General features: G+C 37.7%; 1 protein-coding gene across 11 annotated transcripts in view; it reads left to right on the top strand.

Annotated features, from left to right (window-relative positions):
- The window catches only part of ERC1 (ELKS/RAB6-interacting/CAST family member 1), a 283,422-nt gene that overhangs the window by 45,066 nt on the left and 212,836 nt on the right, over positions 1 to 25,520 (top strand). For 6 of the 11 annotated variants that reach the window (XM_027680687.1, XM_027680693.1, XM_027680688.1 and 3 more), the window contains exons 2-5: positions 7,322 to 7,738; positions 20,422 to 20,496; positions 22,484 to 22,639; positions 24,388 to 24,471. In XM_027680687.1, coding sequence (XP_027536488.1) covers positions 7,322 to 7,738; positions 20,422 to 20,496; positions 22,484 to 22,639; positions 24,388 to 24,471 — 732 coding nt within the window. The remainder of the gene's footprint in view (positions 1 to 7,321; positions 7,739 to 20,421; positions 20,497 to 22,483; positions 22,640 to 24,387; positions 24,472 to 25,520) is intronic. The other 5 variants (XM_027680691.1, XM_027680694.1, XM_027680695.1 and 2 more) reach the window with 1 other exon arrangement.

Here is a 25,520-nt window from a genome sequence, read left to right on the forward strand (position 1 = left end):
CTGCTGTCTCAGAGATAATGTGATGGTTGTCTTTAAAATACAGGTCTCTTTCTTTGGCTCTCACACATTAAATCCTATTAAAATCATAGCAGTATTTCGTATCTGAGCTTAACATTATAAAAATCGCCCACTCATTTCCATTTAAATAAGAGTTTTGAAGCCCCTGATCCACCTTACAGGGAATATGTAGCATTTCTGGAATCAGCAAGTTCTGTTTCATCTCAGCCCTGCAGGACACCTGACATTAGCCCTTTTTTCAGTGTCTTTGCGTGGGCTGCAGCTGAATGTCAGCAGGGACTCCCTCGGACAGCCAGGCCTTTGCTTCTGTGGTGCATTCAGCAGAATCTATTTCCCAGAAACGCTGCCAACACATTAACTCCTTGAGAATGGGAGAGAGTGATTTCCCATAGTGACTAAATCCTGTTCTAACATTTTGCATGCGGTCTCTTTGGAGCTCAGTGCACTTCACCCTCTTACAAATGTTTGAAATGCTTTCGTTGTAAAAAACATGAGAGGTATTGTCATAATGCAAAAGTTTGTGATTGTGCATGCAGATTTGCTGGCAAGAAAAGCACCTCTAAGTTCTGTCATCTTCTGGTGCTGTACATTTGAGGGTGTAGGCCTTACTGAATTGTCCTTCTGAAATAAAATATATCCTAATTATTGTATCTTTCCTTTCCAGAGTAGTAGCATTGTAGTCATGATGAACTAAAGACAAAAGTAAGGCAGTGTTTATAGGTAGTATGAGCACATTTCAGACCTGAATGTGCTTTTGTAGCTGAAAACTTATCTTTTTTTTTCCCAGCTGCAAAATTAATTGGCTTAATGAAAGATTAGCTGTAAATGGTATCTACCAAACCCTAGTTTTTGGTCAATTAACAAATTACATATATCTCTTTTTTCAAACTTTTTTTTATCCCTGGGTTGGATCCTGAAAAGTAAATAGAGAAGTATGTGATATATAATAAAAAAAGGAAGCACGTTGTTGTGGTTTAACCCCAGCCAGCAATTAACTACCACACAGCCACTCACTCACTCTTCCCCCAGTGGGTAAAAGTGAGAACTTGTGGGTGAGATAAAGACAGTTTAATGGGAAAAGCCATACGTGCAAGCACAAGGAATTTATTCAGTACTTCCCATCATCAGACAGGTGTTCAGCCATTTCCAGGAAAGCAGGGCTCCATCACGTGTGATGGTGACTTGGGATGTCAGATGCCATAAATCGAATGTCCTCCTCTCCTCCTCCTTCTCCCAGCTTGTGTTGCTGAGCACGTCATATGGGCTGGGGTATCCCTTGGGTCAGTTGGGATCAGCTGTCCTGGCTGTGCCCCTTCCCAGCTCCTTGTGCACCCCAGCCTATGAGGTGAGAGGCAGAAAAGGCTTTGACACTATGTAAGCCCTGCTCAGGGGTAACAGAAACATCCCCGTGTTGTCACAGTGTTTAGGCCACAAATTCAAAACATAGCACCATACCAACTTCTATCAAGAAAAATAACTCTACCCCATCCAAAGCCAGCACACCTGTCCTGTGTGATTCCAAGCACTTAGTGTTTTCTACATGAAGAACAGCTTGATCACTGAGCAAATTTGCAGAAAACTGGGAAGTACATGTACATCATAAAGCTGTCATTCAGTATAGGATGTACTGGCTTTGTGGGTTAACAGTAGAAGTGACCAGGAAATTCTCAGTATCTAAGTTTATTAATTTTTATAAGAAATTTTTACTAAATTTGCTGATTTCAGCAGAACTTTTGTTAGGAAATTGTGGTTAATAATTAGCGAAGAGTGAGATGAGATTACCCCTGATCAGGAAACAGACTTGGTTAGGGATGCTCACTAGAGTGTGCAAGGTGCTAAAGCATCTCTTGGCTAATTTGGGTAAAGACCCTGACCATCTTCCCTTTATGATGCTGAGATGTATGAGATGTGGGTTTAAATTTTGCAGCCAGTCAATATTCAGATATTTGTGCAAAGCAGACTCTCAGTCCCTTCTGTAAAAATATCTTATTAGAGATCCACCCAGGAATAGCTTTCTGCTTCCTGACTGGAGCCTCGTTAGGGTTGTCTGAAGATGAGGAGTAAGAGCTTGAACCTCTCTCTTCCTGGCTGAGGCTTTTTTAACACACCTCTAAATATTCCAGTAAGACCTCTCTTCTTCTCCCTGCCCTCACCATCACACCATATTCTCTTGCTTGTGATTACGAGTCTTCAGTGTTCTCCCAGTGTTAGAGGAGAATTTTTAAGTCGTTGAGTTTTGCAGAATGTGACAATGCTTCCCACCTCATTGTGACACATTTCTGTGCCACAGTGTCACATAATTGCATACTATGTTTTCCCTTGTTTCTGGGAAAGAGCACATTCTTCTCTTTCTGCGTATTGTTGACAAGCATCTCTTGAACATACTGAATTTTTTCTTGGTATTTGAGAAGTTAAAGTAATTTCCCTGGTTTAACCTACTAAGAATTTAAATCCAGGAGGTTAAGGAGAACTTAACTGTGGAAGTGTTTGGTGTCTAGGTGCCTCACCTGTGTTGCAGAACCCACATTTCTAATTTAAGCATTTAGACTTCTTGAATAAATTATGGGATGAGTTATGTATCTGATTATGGTAGTACAGAGTCAGTATCTGCAGTATGTAATAGCCTAAATCAGGCAACCAAAACCAAATGGACAAATTCATATTGGAATCTTTAGTACTGTAGCTTGATGAATCAAGCTCTGTCTTGCAAAGATGAGTGTGGGAATCCTTTTCTTTGAAAAGCATGTCACAATTTAATCCCTTCTTCCAAAATCTTGGTAGTAGCAATGGCTGCCTCCTTTGATCTAAAATGTAGGGTTAAAATACAGGTCTTGGCTGAAGTTTCTTTTCCTGACTGAGAATGTTAAAGATGCTCATACCCCACTTCCTTTGGAATGGTAAAATGATAAACATTTAATTTAATTGGAAGTATTGCTATTCAGGTCTTTCTGTGTGTTCTCCCAATTAGAATAAGAAGCTGTGCTCTCTTTAATATTTTCTGTCAGGCCTACTGAATCTTTAAATATTTTATGCAAAATGGAAAAGCTTCAACAGAGAGAGATGAAAAGAGCTGCCTGCAGCAAGGTTCCCAAACTCACCAGTACAGCAGTAGGTACGTTGCATTATCCTGAGACTGCAACAGCAGGAGTGCTTTGTGAACCAAATATAAGGAACTTCTCCATCATTGGCTGTAGTCGTACTGTAGGTTGGAAGCTCATCTAACCAATCTGCCAAGGTGTGTGAAATGTGAATTTGAGCCCTGGTAGGGGGAGGCAAAGATTGAATCATGTTTAGCTACTTATAGATGTAAATTTTGGGCTGCTGGATGAAGGTCAAGCTCTGTCCCTGTGCAGAGCCTGGTTAATGAACTTTAAGTTGGCCCATGGAAGTAATACAGGCAGAGGGACACCTGGTGTAAGAGGTTGTGTTTGCACCGTGCCCTTTTAGGATTTATGTTTGAGGTGAGCCTGAAGGTGTTTAGCTCTGTCAAGAGAAAAGTGTATTGGACATAACGAGCAAGACTACAGAAGTGTGCTCACAAAAATATGTCTGTGATTTTCAGGTGAAGTTATAATTTGTAGTGAGGCTTCAAGACAAGCTTTTGTTACTTGAATATAAGAGGGAATCCTCAAGATCTAAGTGATAAGCTTCAAGCAAAGTACAGGTTCATCATAATTGCTTTGACTTTAATTATGTTACCGATATTAAGCTGTTAAGAAAAGCGTGATTGGTACTTATTTGGTAGAGTATGACATAAGAAAGCTCAGTGGTATTAAAAGTAATTTTATGTGTTTATTTCTAGAGAAGACTATTTCAGTGTTATTTTTCAAGTTTCCTTGAGGTCTCTGATCGGGTCTTAGATACAGCATTAAGCATCAGTTGCTAGCATTGCATGAGCCTGGAAAATATTTTGCCTTTCCAGAAAAGTCACTGTTTCAAAAGTGAAGTCTAAAAAATAAAAGAGAAGCTAGTAAGACTTGTCTTCTCCTTCAGAGGGAAAAAGGCGTTTCCTTTGAAATTATGTAGAAGACAAGCAACTAAAAAAAGTAGTTAAGACGCCAGCTAAGAAAGGGTATTTATTGTTCTACCATTGTGAGAATTATAAAATCTTTCAGAAAGCAGAGGAAAGAACTCATTTTGCATACATTCTGCATGTTGGAAAAGAGTGGGTGTGAAAAGCACAGAATAACTTTTCTGTGGTGTATTTTCCAGTTACCTTTCACATAATGAAGTTTGTTCTCAACTGAGCAGTGATTCAGAGAACAGTGATAGTTATTCATAAGCTCGATGCTAACCTTTCCTCTCACCCCACCTCTTCATTTTCCTGGGGAAACTGAATTACAGGCAGTTGTTGAATATTTTTGTGGGGTGCTCCAAATTCCAGATTCCCTTGTCTTTACTTAGCAGACTGTTGGATACCAATAAATCCTATTTGTCACTGGTAATAATTTTTTTCCCACATCATGTGTTGAATCTTATAATAGGTTTTGATTCATTGACCCAGAAGTTCCATGGAGAGTTTTCAAGCTTTGGGGGAAATAATTTCTGTGGGTCTGAGGCACAGTTTTTGCCTATGTAACCTGAAATGACATTTCACAGCAGATCAAATTATAAAAATACAAGAATTTGGTTGTGGTGATTTGGTCCATTGATGTTTATAAATAACCCAAGTTTGATTCCGAGACAACATTGAGTAGAGGAAGTAATTTCATTTAGTAGATAATGTGGTTGTTCAGAAGAAGCTTTTTTCTTGCTTGGGAGAAAGGAAATGCTGAAGTGGCAGTATGTGGAGAGGCAGGTGGAAGCATGTGGGAATTTGTTTGTTAGCTGGAGGAACAACACACAGCTGGGCTGTGAATAAGTAGGGCTTCTCAAATACAAATGGAATTAACTCGTGTGGAATTGTAAAGTTTATTTAGTGGAGTTATTGTTAATTTTAACAAAATTTGAGGGCATTCTCTCACTACTGCTGTCATTGTCCTACTGGCTTTATTGGTGTTGGGTAGGTACAGACGAGGCAAATCTTTAAATGACTGCAGCAGGTTTTCTCTTACAGCTCAGTTGACGCACATTAATTGAACAGATGTAGTAGTTTTGATTGCCTACCTGTAGTGCCTCAGTTATAAGGCTTGAAGGTTGTTCTGACATTCTCACATTGACTGTAGTTTGGATAAATGACCATAACTGAAAGTTGAGATTTTTAATTTAAAAAAAAGTGATTTCTAAAAACAGTCTTCAAATCTATGTTGATTCTCTTCAGATATTTTTTTATCTCTTACTTGAAAATAAATCTGAGCATCCACAGTATACCTTTTAGAACAGAATAATTGCTTACTCCCTCACTTAATATACTGTGCTATGTTGTCATACTGATTCTACAACATAAAGTGTAGTTTTTGATTAACTGAATTAGTAACTGCCAAGTATTGTGTTACTGAAATCAAAGAAAAGACCAATACACCAGCCACAGAGCTGTGTATTTAAGCTGATTTCAGTTTATGCTGATACCATAAAGGATGGTTCCATTTTCTTCTCTGCCCGCTCCTTCCACCCCTACTTTGCACCAGGATCAGCACTGATGTAGTCACACTGTCCTGTGGACCTGAGATCTGGCTGGAAAGACATTTAGTTTGGTTTTGATGGGGCTGATTTTCAGCCAGGTGAAGTTTTGGGCCAGTTGTCAGTGACAGCCACCTAAGGAAGCACAAGTGGCTGAACTGTTCCTTTTAGTGACAGTGTGGACTTATGTCAGCTGGATGTGTAACAGCACCTTTGGTTTTGAAAAGCTCTTCTTAGTCCAGAACACAAAAGAAGGGGAAGTACTCGGTCTGAAGTGCTGACTTTTTTAAAGAAAATGGGTTTGGACTCCCTTTATGCACTATTCTATACAACCAAACTAACCTTTTATGTTTCTAAAGCAGATTGAATGTAGGTAACTGTGTTACAAATACTGTTCTACTGTCTTTTTGTAGAATCACAGAGTGGTTGAGATTGGAAGGGATCTCTGGAGGTCAGCTTGTCCAACCCCTCTGCTCAAGCAGGGCCACCTACAGCCTGTTGCCAGGGCCGTGTCCAAACATCTTTTTAACATCTTCAAAGCATTTCACATAAGAATTTTGATAAATGTATTTTTGAAGTAATACTTAAGCCCAAATCTTTTTACACCTCCTCTTTTTTACAAGTATTTGAGTTGAATCAAGTATTTGGATTTATATAAAACTTATTAATTTAGCACCATTATAGACCTTAACAGTGTATCACCTGCGTCAAGCTTGATCATAGATTATAACCTGTACTAACTAGTACTTTAGCCTAGTGAATGTGGGAAGTTGCTGTATTGCAGACACTGATTTTTGCGATATAAAGGTAGAACCCAAGGATCAGTCCATCTGACTTGTTCACATTCAGACTAAATTGTAAGCATGTCTGCCTCACTTGAGGGAGTAGAGATGTATTACTTGGTGTGCATCTCATTTCTGGTAATCAAATCTTTGTTCAGTGTGTTTGTACTTCTCTGTTATTATCTTGATGCTTCTGTCTTGCAGAGAAGAAAAAGCATGTTTATCCAAATAGGAAGTGAGGGCATTTTTCCAGACAAACTGTGCTTCTCCTGTATTGTCCCATTATATTATCCCATTATATTAACCCACTGTATTCACAGTCATTGAGACAGGATCTATTGCTATTTCCTGCATCTGACCCTTCTCCACAGCCAGCATATATCCAGTTTTCTGTAGTTGTAGCTCTTCCTGACATGCTGAAATTTCTTCTCCAAGTTAACTGGGAAATTTGTGCTATGTGTGGTGTTAGTACTGAAGACCTTGGCAGCCTTCATGGCTGGGTACATTTTATCAGAGTATGTAAATTCTAATAGCCACGTGTCCCTTTGCTTTGTCAAGATAGTAATTCTAATCTAGGGCTTTTATGCAAAATTCTTCTATAGGGTAGGTGAACATTTGGAAAAAAGAAGTATTTTAAGCTCTCAGCTTACTGACAAATGCCTGCTGACATTTCCCATTTGAAATAGTGACTCACTCAAGTTGATGGAAGTGGTAGAGTCACTCGAATAAGAATCTTCTAAGTGTTAAGCAACTTCTGCCAGGCATAGAAGGAGGGAATTGAAATTTCTGTAGTATCACCCACTTCTACCTTAATTCTGCTTTTAAAAAAATAATGTTGGTCTGTTGGTGCTGTGGTTGCCTTTTGGTTGGTAGTTCAGGAGGACTGATGTGGCTCGTACTGGTCTATATATTTCTCCAGTGGAGAGAATCCTCTGATTTTATTTATTTATTTGTTCTTTCAGCACATGCAGATGACTATCCAGGCTCTCCAAGATGAGCTTCGGATCCAGCGAGACCTGAACCAGCTGTTCCAGCAGGACAGCAGCACTAGAACCAGCGAGCCCTTTGTGGCAGAGCTGACAGAGGAAAACTTCCAACGACTTCATGCAGAGCACGAGCGCCAGGCCAAGGAGCTCTTCCTGCTACGTAAAACCTTGGAAGAGATGGAACTGCGTATTGAGACACAGAAACAGACCTTAAATGCGCGTGACGAGTCCATCAAAAAGCTTCTGGAGATGCTGCAGAGTAAAGGTCTGTCAGCAAAAGCCACCGAGGAGGATCATGAGCGAACAAGACGGTTGGCTGAGGCAGAGATGCACGTGCACCACTTGGAAAGCCTTCTTGAACAGAAGGAAAAAGAAAACAACATGCTGAGAGAGGTAAGACAGAGCTCAGGTCCACTCTCTCTCCTATCCATTTGACAGTTGTAAGGAAAGAATGTTTCATCCTCTCTGTAAGCTGTGTTTTATATTACACTGGACAGAATTTGTGGCTATTTTAAAATGTCTTTATGGCTTCCTTGCATGTCCCTTTTGGAATTTTGTGCTGTAGGCCCTGCTTTCCCCATAGTCTCCATAGGAAGCACTGGAGTTGAGTTGTCACACATCCTGTAAAATGAATTTGTCTGTTCTATTGTAGTTTGAGAGAAAGTAGCTACCTGTATTTAGGTGAGAGCTGAGAGAAATCTTTGCAAGAATAATGGATGATTGCTCTACAGTTTCCATGGAAACAGTCGTTTTGCTGTGAAGGGTATTTGATAAAACTATTAGCTGCCCTGGATGCACAGCCAAAAAAAAGATTACTTAAAGGGACACTGCTGCACACATAGTAACCCCTTCTCACCATCCCTCTGACAACAAAAAAGAAAAACCATCGTTATCTCTGTGTTGCGCCTTACAGGAGTACAATGGCAGGCATTCTTCACTGTTAATCATTCAAAGCTAATTATAATAAAATATAGGCTATATATAATGCAAATTTCTTAGGAAATAAATAAAAGAAATGAGTTGTTGTGTAGCCAGCGTAATTAAATTTCTTGATATTATTAAATGCATTTTCCTCGTGTACTTTCTTCTTGCATTTGCCTCATAAAGTATTCTACTATTAATTTCTATAAGTGATTTAGCAAGGTTGTGCAGGGGTACAGGTATGTGAATATGTGTATTCACTAATGATAGGATTTTATGTGAAGATTATTTTACACATATCTGAGGTTTGAAGGCATGAATTGACAGCTACACATGTATGTGTGTTATGTGTGTGAATTTAATGACCTGTTTTGCGCACTGGGTGTTACTTCATGGTTCAGCATTTTTTTTGAAAGCCCTACACATACACAGGATTTAAGCCCCGTCTCTAAGAAGCCAGGAAAGCAAGGCCTGGCACAGAGGTTTTTGAGATAAGTGTATGCAGCAAATAAATACTTCTTAATACCTCTTATTCATATGTTTTCCATGGCCTGACCCATTGTACTTGTGCTGTTGCAAGCATTTATATAAGAAAACTGGAGCCCATTGCATTTCTGAGCCAGATTTAGGCCAGATTTATTTTTTTAGAGCAGTAATCTCTTGAGTGTCTGGAGTGAAGATAATATGATTCCAGAGTTTCTACACTACAGTTTTTCCTTTATTTAGCAACCAATGATAATTCTGTTCCAATTCTTGTAACTATTTCAGGAAGAGCCTCACATGGCTTCCATTTGTTTCGGCTCTAAGTCCAGCAACATAAATGAAAAGCTGGCAGGAGCTGTGTAATTTTTTTTTAGGAATGCGGTTACGTTTGTTCCTGCTGCTGATGAGTAGATGTTGAGAGATAGGAATTCTTGTTTCATTCACACATATTTGGAAATCATCAGTCATTTGAATCCTAGTCTTTATTGTAAAAGATTTCGTAGAGATGACTAGGGCAGAGGTAGAGATGACTTACTGACTTTTAAAGTGCAAATGCTGTTTATCAAGTGTTTAAAAATTAATTACTCCTTGCTGCTCACCCGGCTCTAATTCATTGAGAAGTATAAGCTCGGTATAGTGTAATCTGTAGGTCAAGCCATTGTTATGGTGTGGGATCCAGCCTTGAAGCTGAGCATCCCAGTAGCCTTGGAAACACGGTGCTGTGTGCAGAGATGCCAAATTATCCCCTTATGGAACTGTGTGACAGCAGGAAGGGTTTTGTTAGTACCTTTGTGTTGTCCTTGAGCTTGAGCTAGGCTGAGCTAAGCGACCTCAGACCTAACTGCATGAAACTCAGGCCTTGGGGCTCCAGGAGGCTGGGGAAAATCAGAGGAAGTTGCTGAACTGGAACTGACTGCATCTGACTTCCTCACCACCAAGTTGCTCTGCTCTGCAGGATCTTGTTCACTTTTGCTATCACTGTTCCACACTTGGAAGTTGTCTCTTTGCAGAGCCTCTTAGATATGTCTGCATCACCCCCCTCCACTAACCTTCTATTATCTATTTACCTGTATTTCCATAGCTTCAGGTTATTTTAGTGTTTTGCTCCCCCAGACAATAACTATGGAATTTTTTGAGCTGCCTTGAAGAAATGAATTTACTACCTTGATGGTTCTATATCTAGCATTCCCAGTATCTGGAAAGGCATGCTAAACTCTTCTTTAAATACTGCTGTTAAAGGAAGCATTAGTATCTCAAAGGGATTTGCAAGTGCTTGGGAGGTCAGCGTTTATGTTTCATGTTCTAACACATTAGAAAAATTGAGAAAAATTTAATAGCAATCATGACCATCTTAGCCAAAGCAAGTTCTGAGGTATCAGAATCCACTAGTACTGTTTCTGACTCTACAAGCATGTTACAGTTCTGGTAAAATATTTGTTGGGAGTAATACTAAAGATCTACATCTTGAAGTAAAAAGGTATCCCCTCAATTTTTCAACTTTAAATCTACATGTAATTCCAAGTGTGATGTTAAGACTCAAGGTCATAAAACACCTTCTCAGGCAGACAGTGCAGTTACAGTGGTCAGCACTATGACCTTGAAAATGAAATGTGAATTGATTGATTTCTTCAGCTTTTGCTGTTATTGTTATTGTATTAAAGATTGCACTCATTTTCTAAGGAGAATAAATTCTAGGAGAAGCCAGAGCTGTGGTTCTGATAAGATTATAACCAAGGAATAGCTGTATTACTTCAAGCCAACAATCCCTTTAGCCCTGCATTGTTTCACATAATGGCCACGTGCAGAAACATAGGGAAGGGTAAGAAAAAGGTCAACATGATACTTCCCTGTAAAGCTGTCCCATCTTCCTGATAATTTACAGAGGAGGGTTTTCTTGAACTTTTTGTGACTTGTCAGTTTTGCATCCTCCATGGATCTGCCATCCAGATACACAGTCAGTGTCTTCTCATGCCCATGTAAACTTTTGCAGCTGTAGAATTATTTGCTAAGTGCTTCTACAGCCCTGCTGTCTGTTGCAGGAAGAACCTGCCTTATTTCTTTTGAGTTTAAACCTGCCTCCCAGTAGCTTCATTGGCAGCCTCTTGCGCTGGCACTGGAACACACAGTGAACACATAATCACTACCAAAACTGTGTGCTCACAATTTTAAATTGTCCTGTCCATTCCAAGTTCTCTCTTCTTTCAGGCTGAAAAGTCCTCTGCTACTTGATTGTTCCTCATGTAAAAGACATTGCATATTTTTGATCATCTCCCAGAGCACTGTCTCAGTCTCCCGTATCCAGATTATGAAATGGATTCTTCTGCAGCTAGTGAGAGGTATCTCCATAAGCAATTTGACTCTTTTGGGCTTTTCCCAAATGTCCTGAATTGTGAGGATTCTCAAAAAATCTTTCCAGGACAGATCCTCTGTGTAGTATAGGATAGCAGCTTGCTGATACAGGGGACAGTCTCTCAGCGTAGGATTGGCAGCTTGCTGATACAGAGGGCAGTCTCTCATTAACACAAAATAATGAAAAATTAAATGTCTCATTGAACATTGGAACACAGACATGGATCTGGATGTCCTGACTTCAGCAGATAACAGTGTGGCTGCATCACATTCCTCTACCCTAGAAAACAAGCTTAAGCTTCACAGCTTATAAAAAGATGGCTTCTATTTTGAATACCCCTTCTTCAGCCTTAGTGACAATTATTCATCTTATTGTTGGTATTCTAAACTTAACTTCCAGAAACAAAATTATTATCATACCAGCAAGAAATACTTGATGATATCCAGCAGCTGGACTTTAGCTTCCAGAATAGCTCCCAAGCTGCATTAAGTGCACCTCATTGTTCCAGACTCGCCTGTTGCAGAATTATCAGTGATGGCTGTGACAGCACAAAGCACTGAAGATAATGAAGCTTGCTGTGCTCTTTTTTGACAATCTCCCTGCTCCCCCCTCCCCAAAATGCTAGATGCACTGAGTAGAAATACATTTTTCTTAGCTACACAGATTAAGAGACCAAATATTGGTGCAACTTGTGGCAGAACATGATGTGATTGCATCCATACTTGGTGTTCTAAACACTTGGAGTACTGTGAGCAAACTAAGATTTGTAAGGACAGTCCAAGAAGGATGTAAGAACAGATGGCTGAGCACAGCCATTACTTGGAAACAGAAGGAAGGCTATTTATCTCAAAGGTTTGTTTCTTCAGAAAGTCAGTTCTAGGTTCAAGGTTTGTTACAGTGGTGTGGAACAAGGCAAGAAACAACAGTAGCTTTACACTGTGACAAAAAGCTGTTTGGTAGTAAATGACAGTTTTGACTTCTTTAATATTTTATTTTTTTTACTAATTGGGCCCATTCAAACAAATGGATTTTTATTACAACTGAGTGCAAAACTGAATGAAGGAGTTAGGGCTGTAGTGCTTAACAAATAAAGGGTGGTTTTGTATGTAAAACAGTCACTGAAATGGGTTGTTCATGAGGGCACTCATTCACAATGAGCTTAAGGAAAGAGGCAATGGCAGAAAAAGCTATTATTTCTCTTCTTCAGTGTTTGTGGAGATGGTGACTCCACAAAGTCCTGTTTGTGAAGTGCATCACAGTTATCCAGTATGGCCTTACGACAAGAACCCATCCCTCTGTGTAGCGATCTTGAATCGAACAGTGCCCACTTTATTCTGGGTATTAGCACTGAATTTCTGTGAGCACTCTCTATTCCTTCTCCACTTGGTAGCAGTCTGTCAGAGCAACGAGCAGGCACGCTGGGCTCTTACGCATGTACCTTTAGCTTTAGATTAGCAAAACTTGATACCGTGGAGGCCAAACAACAGCCAAGGGAGCTCAGGGAGAAGGGATGGATGTGCTGTCTAAACATCCCATTGGAGCCCCGCTGGACTGTGCCCAGTGAAGAGAAAGGTTGTTTCCCTTATCTGACCAGATTTTAATGAACTGCAACGAGTTTTGCAAACAAGTTATTTTTCCATGGGTGTGTTAAAATTCTTACCCTTTTCTGCTCCAGGCTCAGAGGAGGATTTACAAATTTTAATTGGAGCAATTAGAGTTATCTCAAAGAACACTTTTGTCCTGTTCCAAGATTTTGCAACATAAATAAGGTAGTTCTAGAGAGAATTTTTGTTTTGCAGGAGAAGATAGATTCAGTAACTGGAACTCTTACTACCATCATACTAGAGGATATCTTTCTGATGAGTTAAAAAAATTAAGTTTCTACTTTTTATGTTGCTGCATCATCCTCTTGACTTTTTAGAAAAGCATGGCAGGGGGAAGTGACTTAAATCGAGATAATTTAAATAGTTATGTCTCTGTTACACTAGCTTGATTGGTTGGCAAGTAGTTTTAAAACATACAGAGCTTTTGTAGGTTAAAATTTGAGAAAATGGCCTATTGCAGCTTGAGAGCCTGCATAATTTAGTCTTTATACATTTTACTTCTTTAATACCATTGTAGTTTGGAATTTTTATGTGTCACTTTACAAAAAATGACAGTTAAAAATGTTTAAACACATATAATATTATTTTCATTGTTCCTCGGTTCAGAGATTGGTAGCTTGATAGTTCTTCAGAAGTTTAAAAATTAGGGTGAAAAATAACATATTTGTTTTCTGTTTTTCCAAACTACCAAAAAATCTTAAACACTTTCTGATTATTGTATAGAAAATTTCCATTTTTTTTTATAATAGTTCAGTACTGCATTGGTATTAAGTGAATGGGAAAAAAGCAGAACTGCAATCATGTGTCAGCATGGTTTTTTTGTTTTATAGTTATGGTCTCATCAAAGTGAAATAATCCGTAAAACATCAGTAGGTTTATTCGTCTGTTTTTCTAGCACGGCGTTTAAATTGTAGAGATTTAATTCTTTAATCTATTTCAAAACTTCTTTTTCTATATGAATGTGCTAGTCTTCAAAGAGATTTTTTTTTCCTTTTTATTATCATATAGCATAATTTCTTACTATTTCATTTTAGCATTTCCATCCCCTTCAGAAGGGATTTTTAAAACTATGTGAAACAATGCATAAATCTCGCTGGGGATTAGAGGTTTAAAATGTTTAAACTTTAATGTCTTTTGATGTTTTGTTATATTAGAAGATTTTCTTTGTCAATATGTATTACATGATTTACTTTGTTTACAAATTACATCTTTGGTATACTTTCCTTGGAGATTTTAGTATTATCCTGGACTTTTCTTCAGTAGTAGTGAAATTTGTGGAATTTTATTTCTGCAAGTGTGAAACATTGCAGTAGAAGAAAAAAAAAATTGAAAATACCATTAATAAGTTGGAAGCTAATTTAAGTACAAAATGAGTGCTTTTGCACTCTCAGGAAGAGAAAAAAAATTAAGAATAGCACATATGTAAATAAAGTTCTACGTAATTAAAATTTTAATTTTTAATTGACTTTTCTTTAGCTTTTGAATTCACACTTCTGTGGTCAGATTTCAACACAATGACTTGCTACTTATAAGTAATAGAATGGTTTGAATTGGTCTCTCATCTTATCTTGCCTTTAATGCTGAAATTTCAAGGGATTTTTCTTTTGTTTTTTGCTGATTGGAATAGTGAGATTAACTGGAAGCAGTGCTTTAATTTTCACTTTACTTGATGCTATTGTTAACAAACTTAAGTGTCCTAATATCTGAGGTTTCAATTGGATTTAGAAATAATCATCTGAATGGATTAATAAAATTGCAAACCAGAGAGATGAGTTTCTTTAGCCAGGGGTAACTGAGCTTCCAAGCAACTGGCACCCCCCATTATGGATGTGCTTGCAGTTTTCAGTACATCTTTCAAAGTTATGCTCTTTATTAGTACAGTCAGGTTTTTTTTCAGGGAATTATGTTGATTGGGTTTGCAAATGCAGGAAATGACAAGTGGAAAAATGCAGAAATAATTTCTGAAGGAACTACCATGATTACTGCCTGCAAACTTGAATAACTCTAACATTTTAGTAGCAAAACTCCAATAGCAATGAAATAAATTATACAGGGCTCTTATTATAAATTCTTTTTTCAGTTCATTTTTATGTGTTGCTGAAATAGAAGTTAAAATTACTGGTATCGAGCACTTTTTGAAAAATACTCGTAAAAAATCTTGAAACTAAACAACTGTAACACTATTCAGTCACCTTCTGGCCCCAGGTAGTAAAGATATTTATATAAATGAGTCATGCAGATTGAAGGGCTCTCCCACAGGTTACTTCATGCAACCTTCTGCTCAAATGAGCAATTTCAAGCCATGGGGATTCCACAACCTCTCTGGACACCTGGTCCAGCATTTGGTTGCTCTCCTGGTAAAATCTTTTTCGTATTACCAAGTCTAAATTTTCTGTGCTTTGACTTTTGCCTGTTGCCTATCACCCTTCCACTTCTGAAAAGACTTTTGTTTCCATCATCTCTGCAGCTTCCAGTTAGTTAGTTCTAGAGAGCATCAAGTTTCCCTCCAAGCCTTCTTTTCTTTTCAGCTAAACAAACACAGTTTTTTCACCCTCTCTCCTTGCATCATGTGTTCCAGCCATCTTGGTGCCTGTCTGTCAGACTCCCTTCAGCTTTTCAATGCCTTCCTTGTACTGGGGAGCCCAGAATTGGGCACAGTGCTCCAGCAGAGCTCTCACAAGAGCTGCACAGAGAGAATTATCTGCTTCCCATCTCCTGGTTGTGTACTTTTGCTAATACAGCCCAGGATGCAGTTGGGCTGTTTTGTTTTTTGGGTTTTGGGATTCTTTTACATCAAGGGCACACTGCTTTCTCCCAGTTCATGTCTTCCCCAAATTTCATGTAATCTGTAAAGCTGCAGAAAGTGCCATCCATCCCACCATTCAGATCATTAATGAAGGCACTGAACAGTATCAGCTCTGAGGGTTGTCAGTAGTAAGCAGCTGCCCGCTGCCCACTGGACTTCACAGTGCTCCTCACCAGGCTTTGAGCCTGACAGTCCAGCTGATTTTCCACCCATTTTGTTAACCACTTATCCAGTCTGTGTCGCACAAATTTGCCTCCAAGGATGTTTGGAGGCCACGCCAAAGGCCCTAAGTGAAGACATGCAACACCCATTGCTCATCCCTTACCCACACAGCCAGGTACTTCACTGCAGAAGAAAATCAGGTTAGTCAGGTATGATTTGTCCTTCTACACAATTAAAGATCTATTTTATCTTATATATCTATTAAATAATTTTTAAAATTAACAATGATGGTTAATTCTGAACTGATGGATGCTCCTGAAGTTTTCCTTTAGTTGTAACATTTGCATTTTATTGTAATTAATTGGAACTAGTTTGCTAATAAAACATTAATTTAGTAAGGCCTGGACTACATGTTGGAGAATAAAACTAAATAGTTTTTAGTCAACTAAAACTCTCCAGTCCACTGAATGATACAAAGCTCCATCACAGAACATCATATTTGATGATATTCAGACATGGGTAGGCCAGTTAGGATAAAAAAAAAGTCAGAATTACAACTGTGTTTTAATTATACTTTTTTTTCACAGTTTTTTGAAAAAGAAATTATGTATGAAATAATGTGTTTTTCTTACTCATGTAGAATGTACTGGCTGATTATGTAAGTTTGGCAAGAAATGGAAGGCATGTCCTTTATTGCTTTGGAAACTGCTTATCTTGTGGCTACTGAGAGATAAGTTGCTGTGTTTTTAAGCAGATAGCCTACACCACTATAAAAACATAATTGCTTGAAAGTGCACCTTCACATTTGTTCTAAATCCCATGCAAAATCAGGTGCAGGAAATAGTAATGAATAATATGGCCAGGTTATGAAGGAAGAAAAGGTTCAGACCAAATTCCTACTTTCATTTTTATGCACACATGTATAATTTGTAGTGATTATACTGCTGCCTATTGAGGATTCCTTCAATTCTAAACTATATTCTCTAATTTTGAATTATTTTGCTATTTCTTGGTCAAGAAAAAAACCCATAGAATTTCTAATTCTTTATGATTAAAATCACTTTATCACAGCTATTTTCTTTATGTATTCAGTGTTCTCAGTGTGTTTGATCAGCTGTTCTATGTAATTATGCTGACCAGAAAATTACAGTATGGTTTCTCATGGGGTACTGTACTACCTTGTAGACCTATTTGGCAAATGTAATAAATGATACACACCTTTAGTTTATATCTTTTCTGTGGTAGATCTTCTTTAAAAGGAAGATGGCTATTCTTAATTAAAAATTGGCAGTGATGAAATATGAACCCCAGCTGTGGGTAAGGTGGCCACACTGTTTAGAACTTCTGACTGTTTTTAGCCTTCGGTTTCTAGTTATTGAATCCTAATGTTTTTTGAGGGCAGAACAACCCATTTTGAATTCTTCTTGCCTGTAAATGTAATTTAATGTTGGAATCAATTTGTATCGTAATTTTTGCTTTGTTTTTTTTTTCTCCCTAAGAGCAAATCTTGCTCCTGCAGTCAGTCTTTGAACTCTCTTAAATATATCAATATCATTTTTTACTTGTAGACACACAAAGTGGACACAGTACACCTGTAGTGGTGGCACTAGTACCAGACAGGCAATAAGGCATCCCTCCACCTAAAACTTTTCTTGTTTATGTCAAAGAATTGCAGAAACTCTACTAGCTTGTAATAACAGGGTATTAAACATGAAACTGAGAACAGAAATGGGGTAACAGAGCAGTCTTCAATATCTGTGGCAATATTGTGATGATATCTGGTGGCTAGAAGATCCCACTGGCTAAGCTGAAACATGGTGCATATTTTTAATAATATTTAACAATGAAAAGCCTGCATGTTGCACATACCTTGGGGTCAAGTAGCTTTTTTCCCCTTTTTGTCATCTGTTTTAAAATAATCATTGAACCTATAAAATCATAACACAGATTTATAAGAGCCACTCCTTGTTTAATAAGCTAGGTTACATTCAAAGGTACAAAGATGCTGACATTTACTGATCTGTTGTGGAACAATTACATTTGAAAGTACTCTGTATATGAAATTTATGCCAAGGAATAGTGCTTTATTACTTTATCAGAACGGATAACTTGCAAGGAATGAAGGATTGGTTTTGTATTTTTCTGATCCTGATATCTGTGTGTGGCTCTATGTTTTTAGTGATTGTGCAAAATCCTGTTTTGTAGATTAAAATCCTATTTTTCATTCATCTGTGGGGTGTGTGTCCACAATAGAATCTGTATACGTAAGATATACCATATATTAGTATTTCTCCATTCTGCCACTTAAAGACATGTACATAAGCTGTATTGCATAATTAGAAAGGATATCTGTGCACCACCTTCCTTCAGCAGCTGCCCTTAAATCTGTGTTCAAGGGAGGCTCAGTCTCCCTGTAGCCTTTTTTCTCAGGCTCCTCAGAATCACAGGCATGTTGCCAAAATGAAGCCCTTACTATGCAGTCATGAGGTGGGAGGTGTTATTTTTCGGCAGGTTATGTCATCCAAGTCGCAGTGGAATTACTTAAGATGATAGAAGTAGGACATTTCCTTTGCTGAAGTGCAGAGGATCACTTCAGACAGAGGAGATACAGGCATTTCTAAAGAAGAAGCTTAGAAGAATTTTCTGTTTGGGAAAACGCTGTGCAATGTAGAAAGCAGGCACTTTTGTGTTAGCATCCCTTTACAGACGTGCTGTTCTCCTCCTACATATTCCTTCTATTCTATTTCTATGGTGGTAGCTGATTCTATGTTCTCAGGTCAGAAACTGTGTGCACAAGTGGAAATTATCTAACTACTAAAATAAAAATAATAGTTTCCAAAATAGATTTATGGCATATTATGTTTTGACCATCTTAGCCCTTGTTTTCTCAGTTTCTAAAGGCTCATGAGTTTGTTTTAATTTCTTTTCTATTATCAAACTGCTTCATTTTATTCTACAATAATAGGACTGGGATGGTTGTACAACTGATGTGACAGGAACAGCTGGAGATACAACTTTCTGTATTTAGAGAAAGCTCGTGCAATTCAGAATAGGATACTTTTCACTCTTGGATCTTTCTTCACTTTCTTAAGCTTAAAGAATCATCTTCATAATTACTCCCTTTTTCCTATACATGAGTTTTGAAGTTAGGAAAAACAGCTTTTTTTTTTTTTAACGGTGAAGTTTGAGGGATTCAAACCCTCTTTTCTTCCCGTCCCATGTAACTTTTCTTTGAGCGGACATGAATTCTAATGTGCCACCGAGATCTGACTGGGGTGTCTTCAACTGGTTTTGCTAGTTTCCTCTCAAAGGGGTTAAATGGGGTTCTTGGAGTTCTGTTCTTTATATGTATATTCTCAGTAGATGCTCTCATAGCCAAGCGGAGAGAATTATTTGATGTTACACCAGTATAGGATGTGTGCTACCATGAGCATTCCCAAATACCACCTCACTTATGATGCTACAGACAAAAAACAAACCTTCTACTGGCTTTTCTTGCTATTACCATTCATGGACATCAACTTATGCAAATGGTCTTATGCCAAACTTATGCAAAATTCTTCTTGTGGCCCTTGTCATGTCATTAGACATTTTGATCGTGCTCACTGTGGAAGAACACTGAACAATCTTACAAGTAGGGTTTTCAGTATTTTGAAAAGAACTGTGCAGCTCTACCTTTCTCATTCAAGTAATTAGTCATAAGGAGCAAGTTGCATGTCTGACTACCATACAAAATGCTATCTCTTCACCATGTCTATTGAAAATATAAGTTTGTAAATGGCTTTGGGGATTTGTCTTTTAGGGAAGCAGGTGGCTAATCGTATATGGGCACATATACAATTTGTTGTTAGGTTGACTGACATCACAGTTTGTACTCTGTGGGCACCAAAGTATTTTTATGGCATACAAGATTAACATTCTAACAGTATTCACATTCTTACATTTAACATTAGCGTGTGGTGTAAGGACAATACTATTTTAAGACAAATAAAGAAGAAATTGAATAGTTACTATATTTTTTCTTCTGTGTTCACATTTGTTGTCTTGAAACCCCTGCTTTATATGGTAGAACAAGTTGTTTCAGCTTTCTGTCATTTTATTCTTTAGCAAGCAGTCTGAAACATGCTATTTTTGTGAATTTACGTCAACATAAATATGACGGACTTTTGTGTCCTCTTGTCTGTGTACTCTGAGCTTCTAGAACAATGTGCTATATAGTCATGTACTTTCACTAATGCTCAAGGCCCAGGGGAGAAAAATTTTCCTCCTGTATAGTTAAATAGTGCTACTCTGGGGTAAAAAAGTTGGAAAAATAGAGTTATCAACAACAGCTGCACCCCATAGCTTGTTGAAATAGAAACCACAGTGTTACTGTTTTCAGTAAACACCTAGTCAAATGAATTACATCTGTGTCTTCCATGAGAAACTATCAAGAGTTTAGATTAGTTTAGCAGGCAGATGATACGCTTTTTGGTAGACTCAGCTGTCATTTCAAGTTTATTTTGAAAGTAGGTAGTCAAAGATGTAATTTCTTTCGGGCCTTTTAACTGAGGCTGTGATTCTGTTGAGTGAACTTTTGCCTATCGTTTCTTTGATATGAGAAGCGATAAAAGAAAATGTATGAGCTGGTAACATCAGAAAGCAGCATTGAGTTATGCTATGTAGTAAAAAGAGAAGCTTCTAGTAGTTATGTTTTTATTGGGACATAATGCCAGTAGTTTAACTCTTGCTTTCTTTTCTGCTGGTACAGGAGATCCATCGTCGATTTGAAAATGCTCCTGACACAGCCAAGACAAAGGCTCTTCAAACTGTTATTGAGATGAAGGTAAATGATTGTGTATGGGCCACAGTAGATTTTGTTCTCTGGAAAATGGCTTTTCATATGAAAGGTGACTGACTCTACAAAATACCATATACTTCTGTCAGTCTTCCAATTTAAAATAAGTATATTTACTTTATACTATTTAATTATGTGTACTATTTTATTTATTATTGATCAATGAAGAGACAGACACAGTAGAAACCTGCCTTCTGTCTGCCTGCAGCAGCATATATGGATTTCTTTCAGTTAACCAAAAGTCCATTATATTACAAGAATGGGAAAGATTAGTATGAAAGATTTTTAAGTTTTGATGATGATGTGGGTTCTTTTATTTTTGTATTATCAACATTTGAAATACTGCTTTGCATTTTGTGTGTAACAAAGTTGCCAAACTCAACACCCACTTAAAGAATGGAGCATGTAGCTGGAAAGATGTCTGTATGTCATCATAAACCTAACTTTTCTAGATGAACTTGCAATTGAATTTTCAAACCATTAACTTAAGTATTTAATGGATTGATGGCAGTTTGCCAGGAGCTCAGGAGCCACAATCAAGTGTGTGGTTTACACAGCTTTTTGCTATCATATTTCATATTGTATGGCCCATAAAGTACATCAGACAGGGTTTGGACAAATACAATTAAAAAATTGGAAACTGTCTTTGCAAGCTATTCTTTTTTGTATCCCTCCTTTTCTTTTATTTTCGTTACTTTTTTGCCTTGCAACTTTTTCCATTCTATGTCAGTGTTTTCCATATTCATATCACATCTTTCTACTCTGAAGCCTTTCATTTGCTGTCATTCTTTTATTAGTCATCCTTCTTGTCCGTACTAATGAAAACTAATTGACCATCTGGTAACAATAAGTGTCTTTACTATCAAAAGAGAAACACACCGGCATTTCTGGGAAATGATGTGAGTGCTGAAATTAAATACTGGACACATTTCAACACATCACTTCACCTCACTACCTCTCTAATTTTCTGTTGCAAAAGTTTGCTTTACCGATTTTAACTTAAGCATCAAACATTAAGCAGGAGATCCAACAAGATCTTCAAAATGGTCCTTTAGAAGAAACCTTATCTCATGAATGAACACCTGTATGTGAAAATCTTTCATGCTTTTTGTTCAGCTGTTCTTTGATTATCAAATTAAAAAATATAAAGGTTTTGTTTGCGAAAGACTGTAGGATAGTTTCAAACCCTACTTGTCTTTCAGGAAAGAATAAATATTCTGGGGAAATTAAATTTAAAAAATTAGACTGCTTTGAGAGATTACAATCCATAAATACATATTCCTGTTCATGAGTATTCATGAAACTGTGTGCTGTATGAATCTGTTCTTGCTGTTCTTAACACGTAGGACTTGTAATGAAAAGTAAGCCAAGTAGACTGATCATCCTGCAAAACTGTGAGGATAATTGACTTTTTTATTTTTCTGGATATTTTTAAAACATGGAAATGTTTTTATATGTTGTATGTATGAGCCAGAATACTTGACAGATTCTTTGCTGCTATATCTAATCAAAACTAGATTGTTGCATCTTTTCCTTGCTTATGGTGCCCTTCTGTTCTCCATTTGTGACCCCACTTAAATTTCTAGTGGTACAAACCCAATCTTTTGCCATTCTTGCAGTCACACTTGGCTATCCATTCAATTAGAATTAAATTTCTCTGTTTTATGCTGGCTTTGCATTACAAGGCAACTTTTCTTCATGTTATTCATCATATACTGTGTCCCTACCCTGAGCCATGTTTTCTTTCAGTAAGTACTAAACTTTTACTTTTCTTGAAAGGTAGAAAAAAAATTGAAAAATGAGTGTCTGAGCACTCAGATGTAAAGAGTTGTAGACTGATTTCTGTAGGAACTTCAGGAGTAAATTTCCAGGGCAGGTACACATCTAACAAATCATTTCCTTTTTTTCACTCCGGTGGTATGTTAACAAATCATCTGACTCTGTATCTTTATCTGTCTCTTCTAATCGTTTTCAGGATTCGAAAATTTCTTCCATGGAGCGTGGCCTCCGGGATTTGGAAGAGGAGATTCAGATGCTGAAGTCAAATGGAGCTCTGAGCACAGAGGAACGTGAAGAGGAAATGAAGCAGATGGAGGTGTACCGTAGTCATTCCAAATTCATGAAAAATAAGGTATTGAGAGAACAAGTGACAGTATTAAGTTAAACTGAGCTTAGCGAACAGATGAGAGAAATTTTCATGCTACAGCTAGGATTGATTTATGGTCTGGCTTCCCATTCAAGTGCTGGGAAACAGAATTTATTGTGTTCTGCCATTAAGCCACTGAAGTAATTTGTAAATATTTAAGAGAATTTTAAATTCAAATTTGAAAATATGATAACACTGGCTCAGTAAGGTCAGTGGCCAAAATTCTGCTTTTATTGTCATGCTTGATTTTCTTTCATTTTAGAAAGATTTTGTGTTTATCTTTAGACCATTGCTAATCCATTGTAGTTCTAGGTTTTATTTGGTCTAAAATCTTTTCAAATGCAGTATGTTGAAAAAAGGATATTTCTTTCTGCAGCTGTTGTTCTGTAACTAGTAGGCCTTGTTATTATATAAAGACTGAAAAGAGCACAAACTGTCACTATAATGGCTTTCCATTTCACTCTCCTTCCAGTAGTGGAGTCAGAATGAGAGTAGATTCTACAACAGTGGTGGTGCCAGCATTAATTTATGTTGCTTGGAATGCAGGAGAAATACAGCAGTGAGATGTGTTGATCCTCAGGTATAAAGATGGACACTGACTACTGAATTGTCTGTAGCCAAAAGTGAATTCATTCTTTGTTTCTCAGTCTTTTAGCTGGCCCTGACATTCTTTAATGAAGATTCAGGCCCCCTTGTGCAGTAAATTCAAGTATATTGTGAACAGTCCTGCTTTTCTTAGTTAACTTTTGTGTACTCCCTGCAAGCGATATACAAATCCGTGGAACAGAGGTTGAAAACGACTCTACTAGGTCCTGAACAATTGTAACCTACTGCATTTGCCCTGCTTGAAATTATTTGTCAAGAAAAGAATGCTGAATGAAATATCTTGGTGAAGTGTTACTTGCCCTGAAGTAGGAACATATACTAAGTATGTGTTTCTTCCGCTTGCCTCACACCAGCTCACTCATCTACCTCAAGATAACCACATCTGTTCTTTTATACTTTTGTCCTTTACTCCACTGGGTTGCTTCTAGGAACTGAAGGATACCCACTTCAAATTAGGAATGGAGACATGATTCGAGCATCTCTTCCTTCCATTGTTTCGTCTTTCTTTCTTCTTTCCTCCTTCTCTTGTTAGCAACTCTTCAGTTTTCCCTTCTCCTCTCCCTCCGTGGACCTATAGATCTGTTCAGCTGCTTGATTTCTGGATCTCTTCTGTATATTGTGTCTGCTCATTTATTCTTCTTGCAGAAAATTTGCTCCTTTGTGGTAACTATTTACTCATGATTCATAACCATCTCCAATCTGGTTGTCCTACCTTCTTTTGTAATTGCACAGCATTTATTTTTTCACTGTTGTATTTTATAGTAATTTGTGTCTGTATCTTGACAATTAACTTTACTCCTCTTAAGCTGAAATATGTCCTTTTTCCTGATGTATTTTCCTTATGAATTCCAGTTTCAAAACTGTTGGGATAAGTGCCCTATAGCTGGCATAAGGGAACATAACCATAACTGTACATCTTTTGTTTCATAATCAAATTCATGTCTGGCAGCCTATATGAAATTACACAGATATTAAACTTTTGAGAAGACTTAACGAAGAATGAAAGAGAAAATGAGTGACCAGTGTTGATTCTTCTGTTCAGTTCTTTGTCGCTTTTAGTTACTTGCACTGGGTAACTAGAAGCTGACAAATAATAAATATTTAAAAGCATAACAATGTCGTGACAGGTAGAGCAACTGAAGGAAGAGCTAAGTGCCAAAGAGGCTCAAGGGGAGGACCTGAAAAAAAGAGTGGCTGGTCTCCAGACCGAGGTCTCTGCAGTAAGATCTATCTTTTGTGTGCAGCGGCCATTCACTGGGGCTTGGTAGCTCTCTGGCTTCCGGGGTAGCTTTTCTTCTCTTACCCTATTAACAACTTGATATAACAAGTAGAACTAACAGCCTGCTCAGCCTTGTAGCTGCCTTTTTGTTCACATGGTTTTGGTGTCCATAAATAACATCACTCTTCGGCTGAACATCTGTATTTGTTTTGTTGGTTCTTTTTAATGGTATGAGCTGTTTGAGCAATAACTTACTCTTCTCTATTGAAGCAGATTTTCAAAAGTATTCAGCACCCATTTTGGGGCCAGACTTTCAAAGAGGTTTGCTTTTCCTAGTGAAACAAAACTAATTTAAAAACTTGGGTTGAACTCTCTTAACATTGTTCCCCCCAAAATAACAAAAGCTGGATGCTGAACGCTTTTGAAACGGATTGTTCAATTTTAGCAGCATGAGCTTAAGTTATTCCTTTGCTGTGAAATTAGAGTTTCGTTCAAAAGAGTGAACACAGTGTCTCACCAAGAAGAGAGGTGTGAGCACTTGATGCTGTCTTAACTTCTCTTGCAATGTGGAATGGTATGTGCTGCACTTTTTCTAAACAGCTTTATCACATTTGCAGTGTGAGCTTGCATCTCTGAAATGGGGATTTCTAGAGACAAGACTGTTAGGGTACTACTTGGGAATTTTAATGTAATGACATGTGGTAAACATCTCTTCTGAGATGACTCCAAAAAGACTCTATCTTTTCAAAGAAAATCCGAAGTGGCTTTGAAAAAGTTTTACTATAGTTCAGGCTACCTACTAGTTGGAAAAGTTTGTGTCATCTGAAATTTTTTAAGGAGGCCTTTTTTTGGTTTAGATACTCTAGAAATTATGAGCAGCAGTAAATAATTCATCTCTTCCCAACTGTTCTGCTGTGCCTGGCAGTATTGTGCAACTGGTGGTATTGGCCAGTGGCTGACAGCAGAAATAATGCTGCTAACATCAATACCTTTGTACTGAATTTAAATAGGTGGCAAAATCATTCTGTGTATGTCTGCTTT

The sequence above is a fragment of the Neopelma chrysocephalum genome, unplaced genomic scaffold, assembly GCF_003984885.1.
Source record: "Neopelma chrysocephalum unplaced genomic scaffold, ASM398488v2 Primary Assembly neopelma1_59, whole genome shotgun sequence".
Taxonomy (NCBI): domain Eukaryota; kingdom Metazoa; phylum Chordata; class Aves; order Passeriformes; family Pipridae; genus Neopelma; species Neopelma chrysocephalum.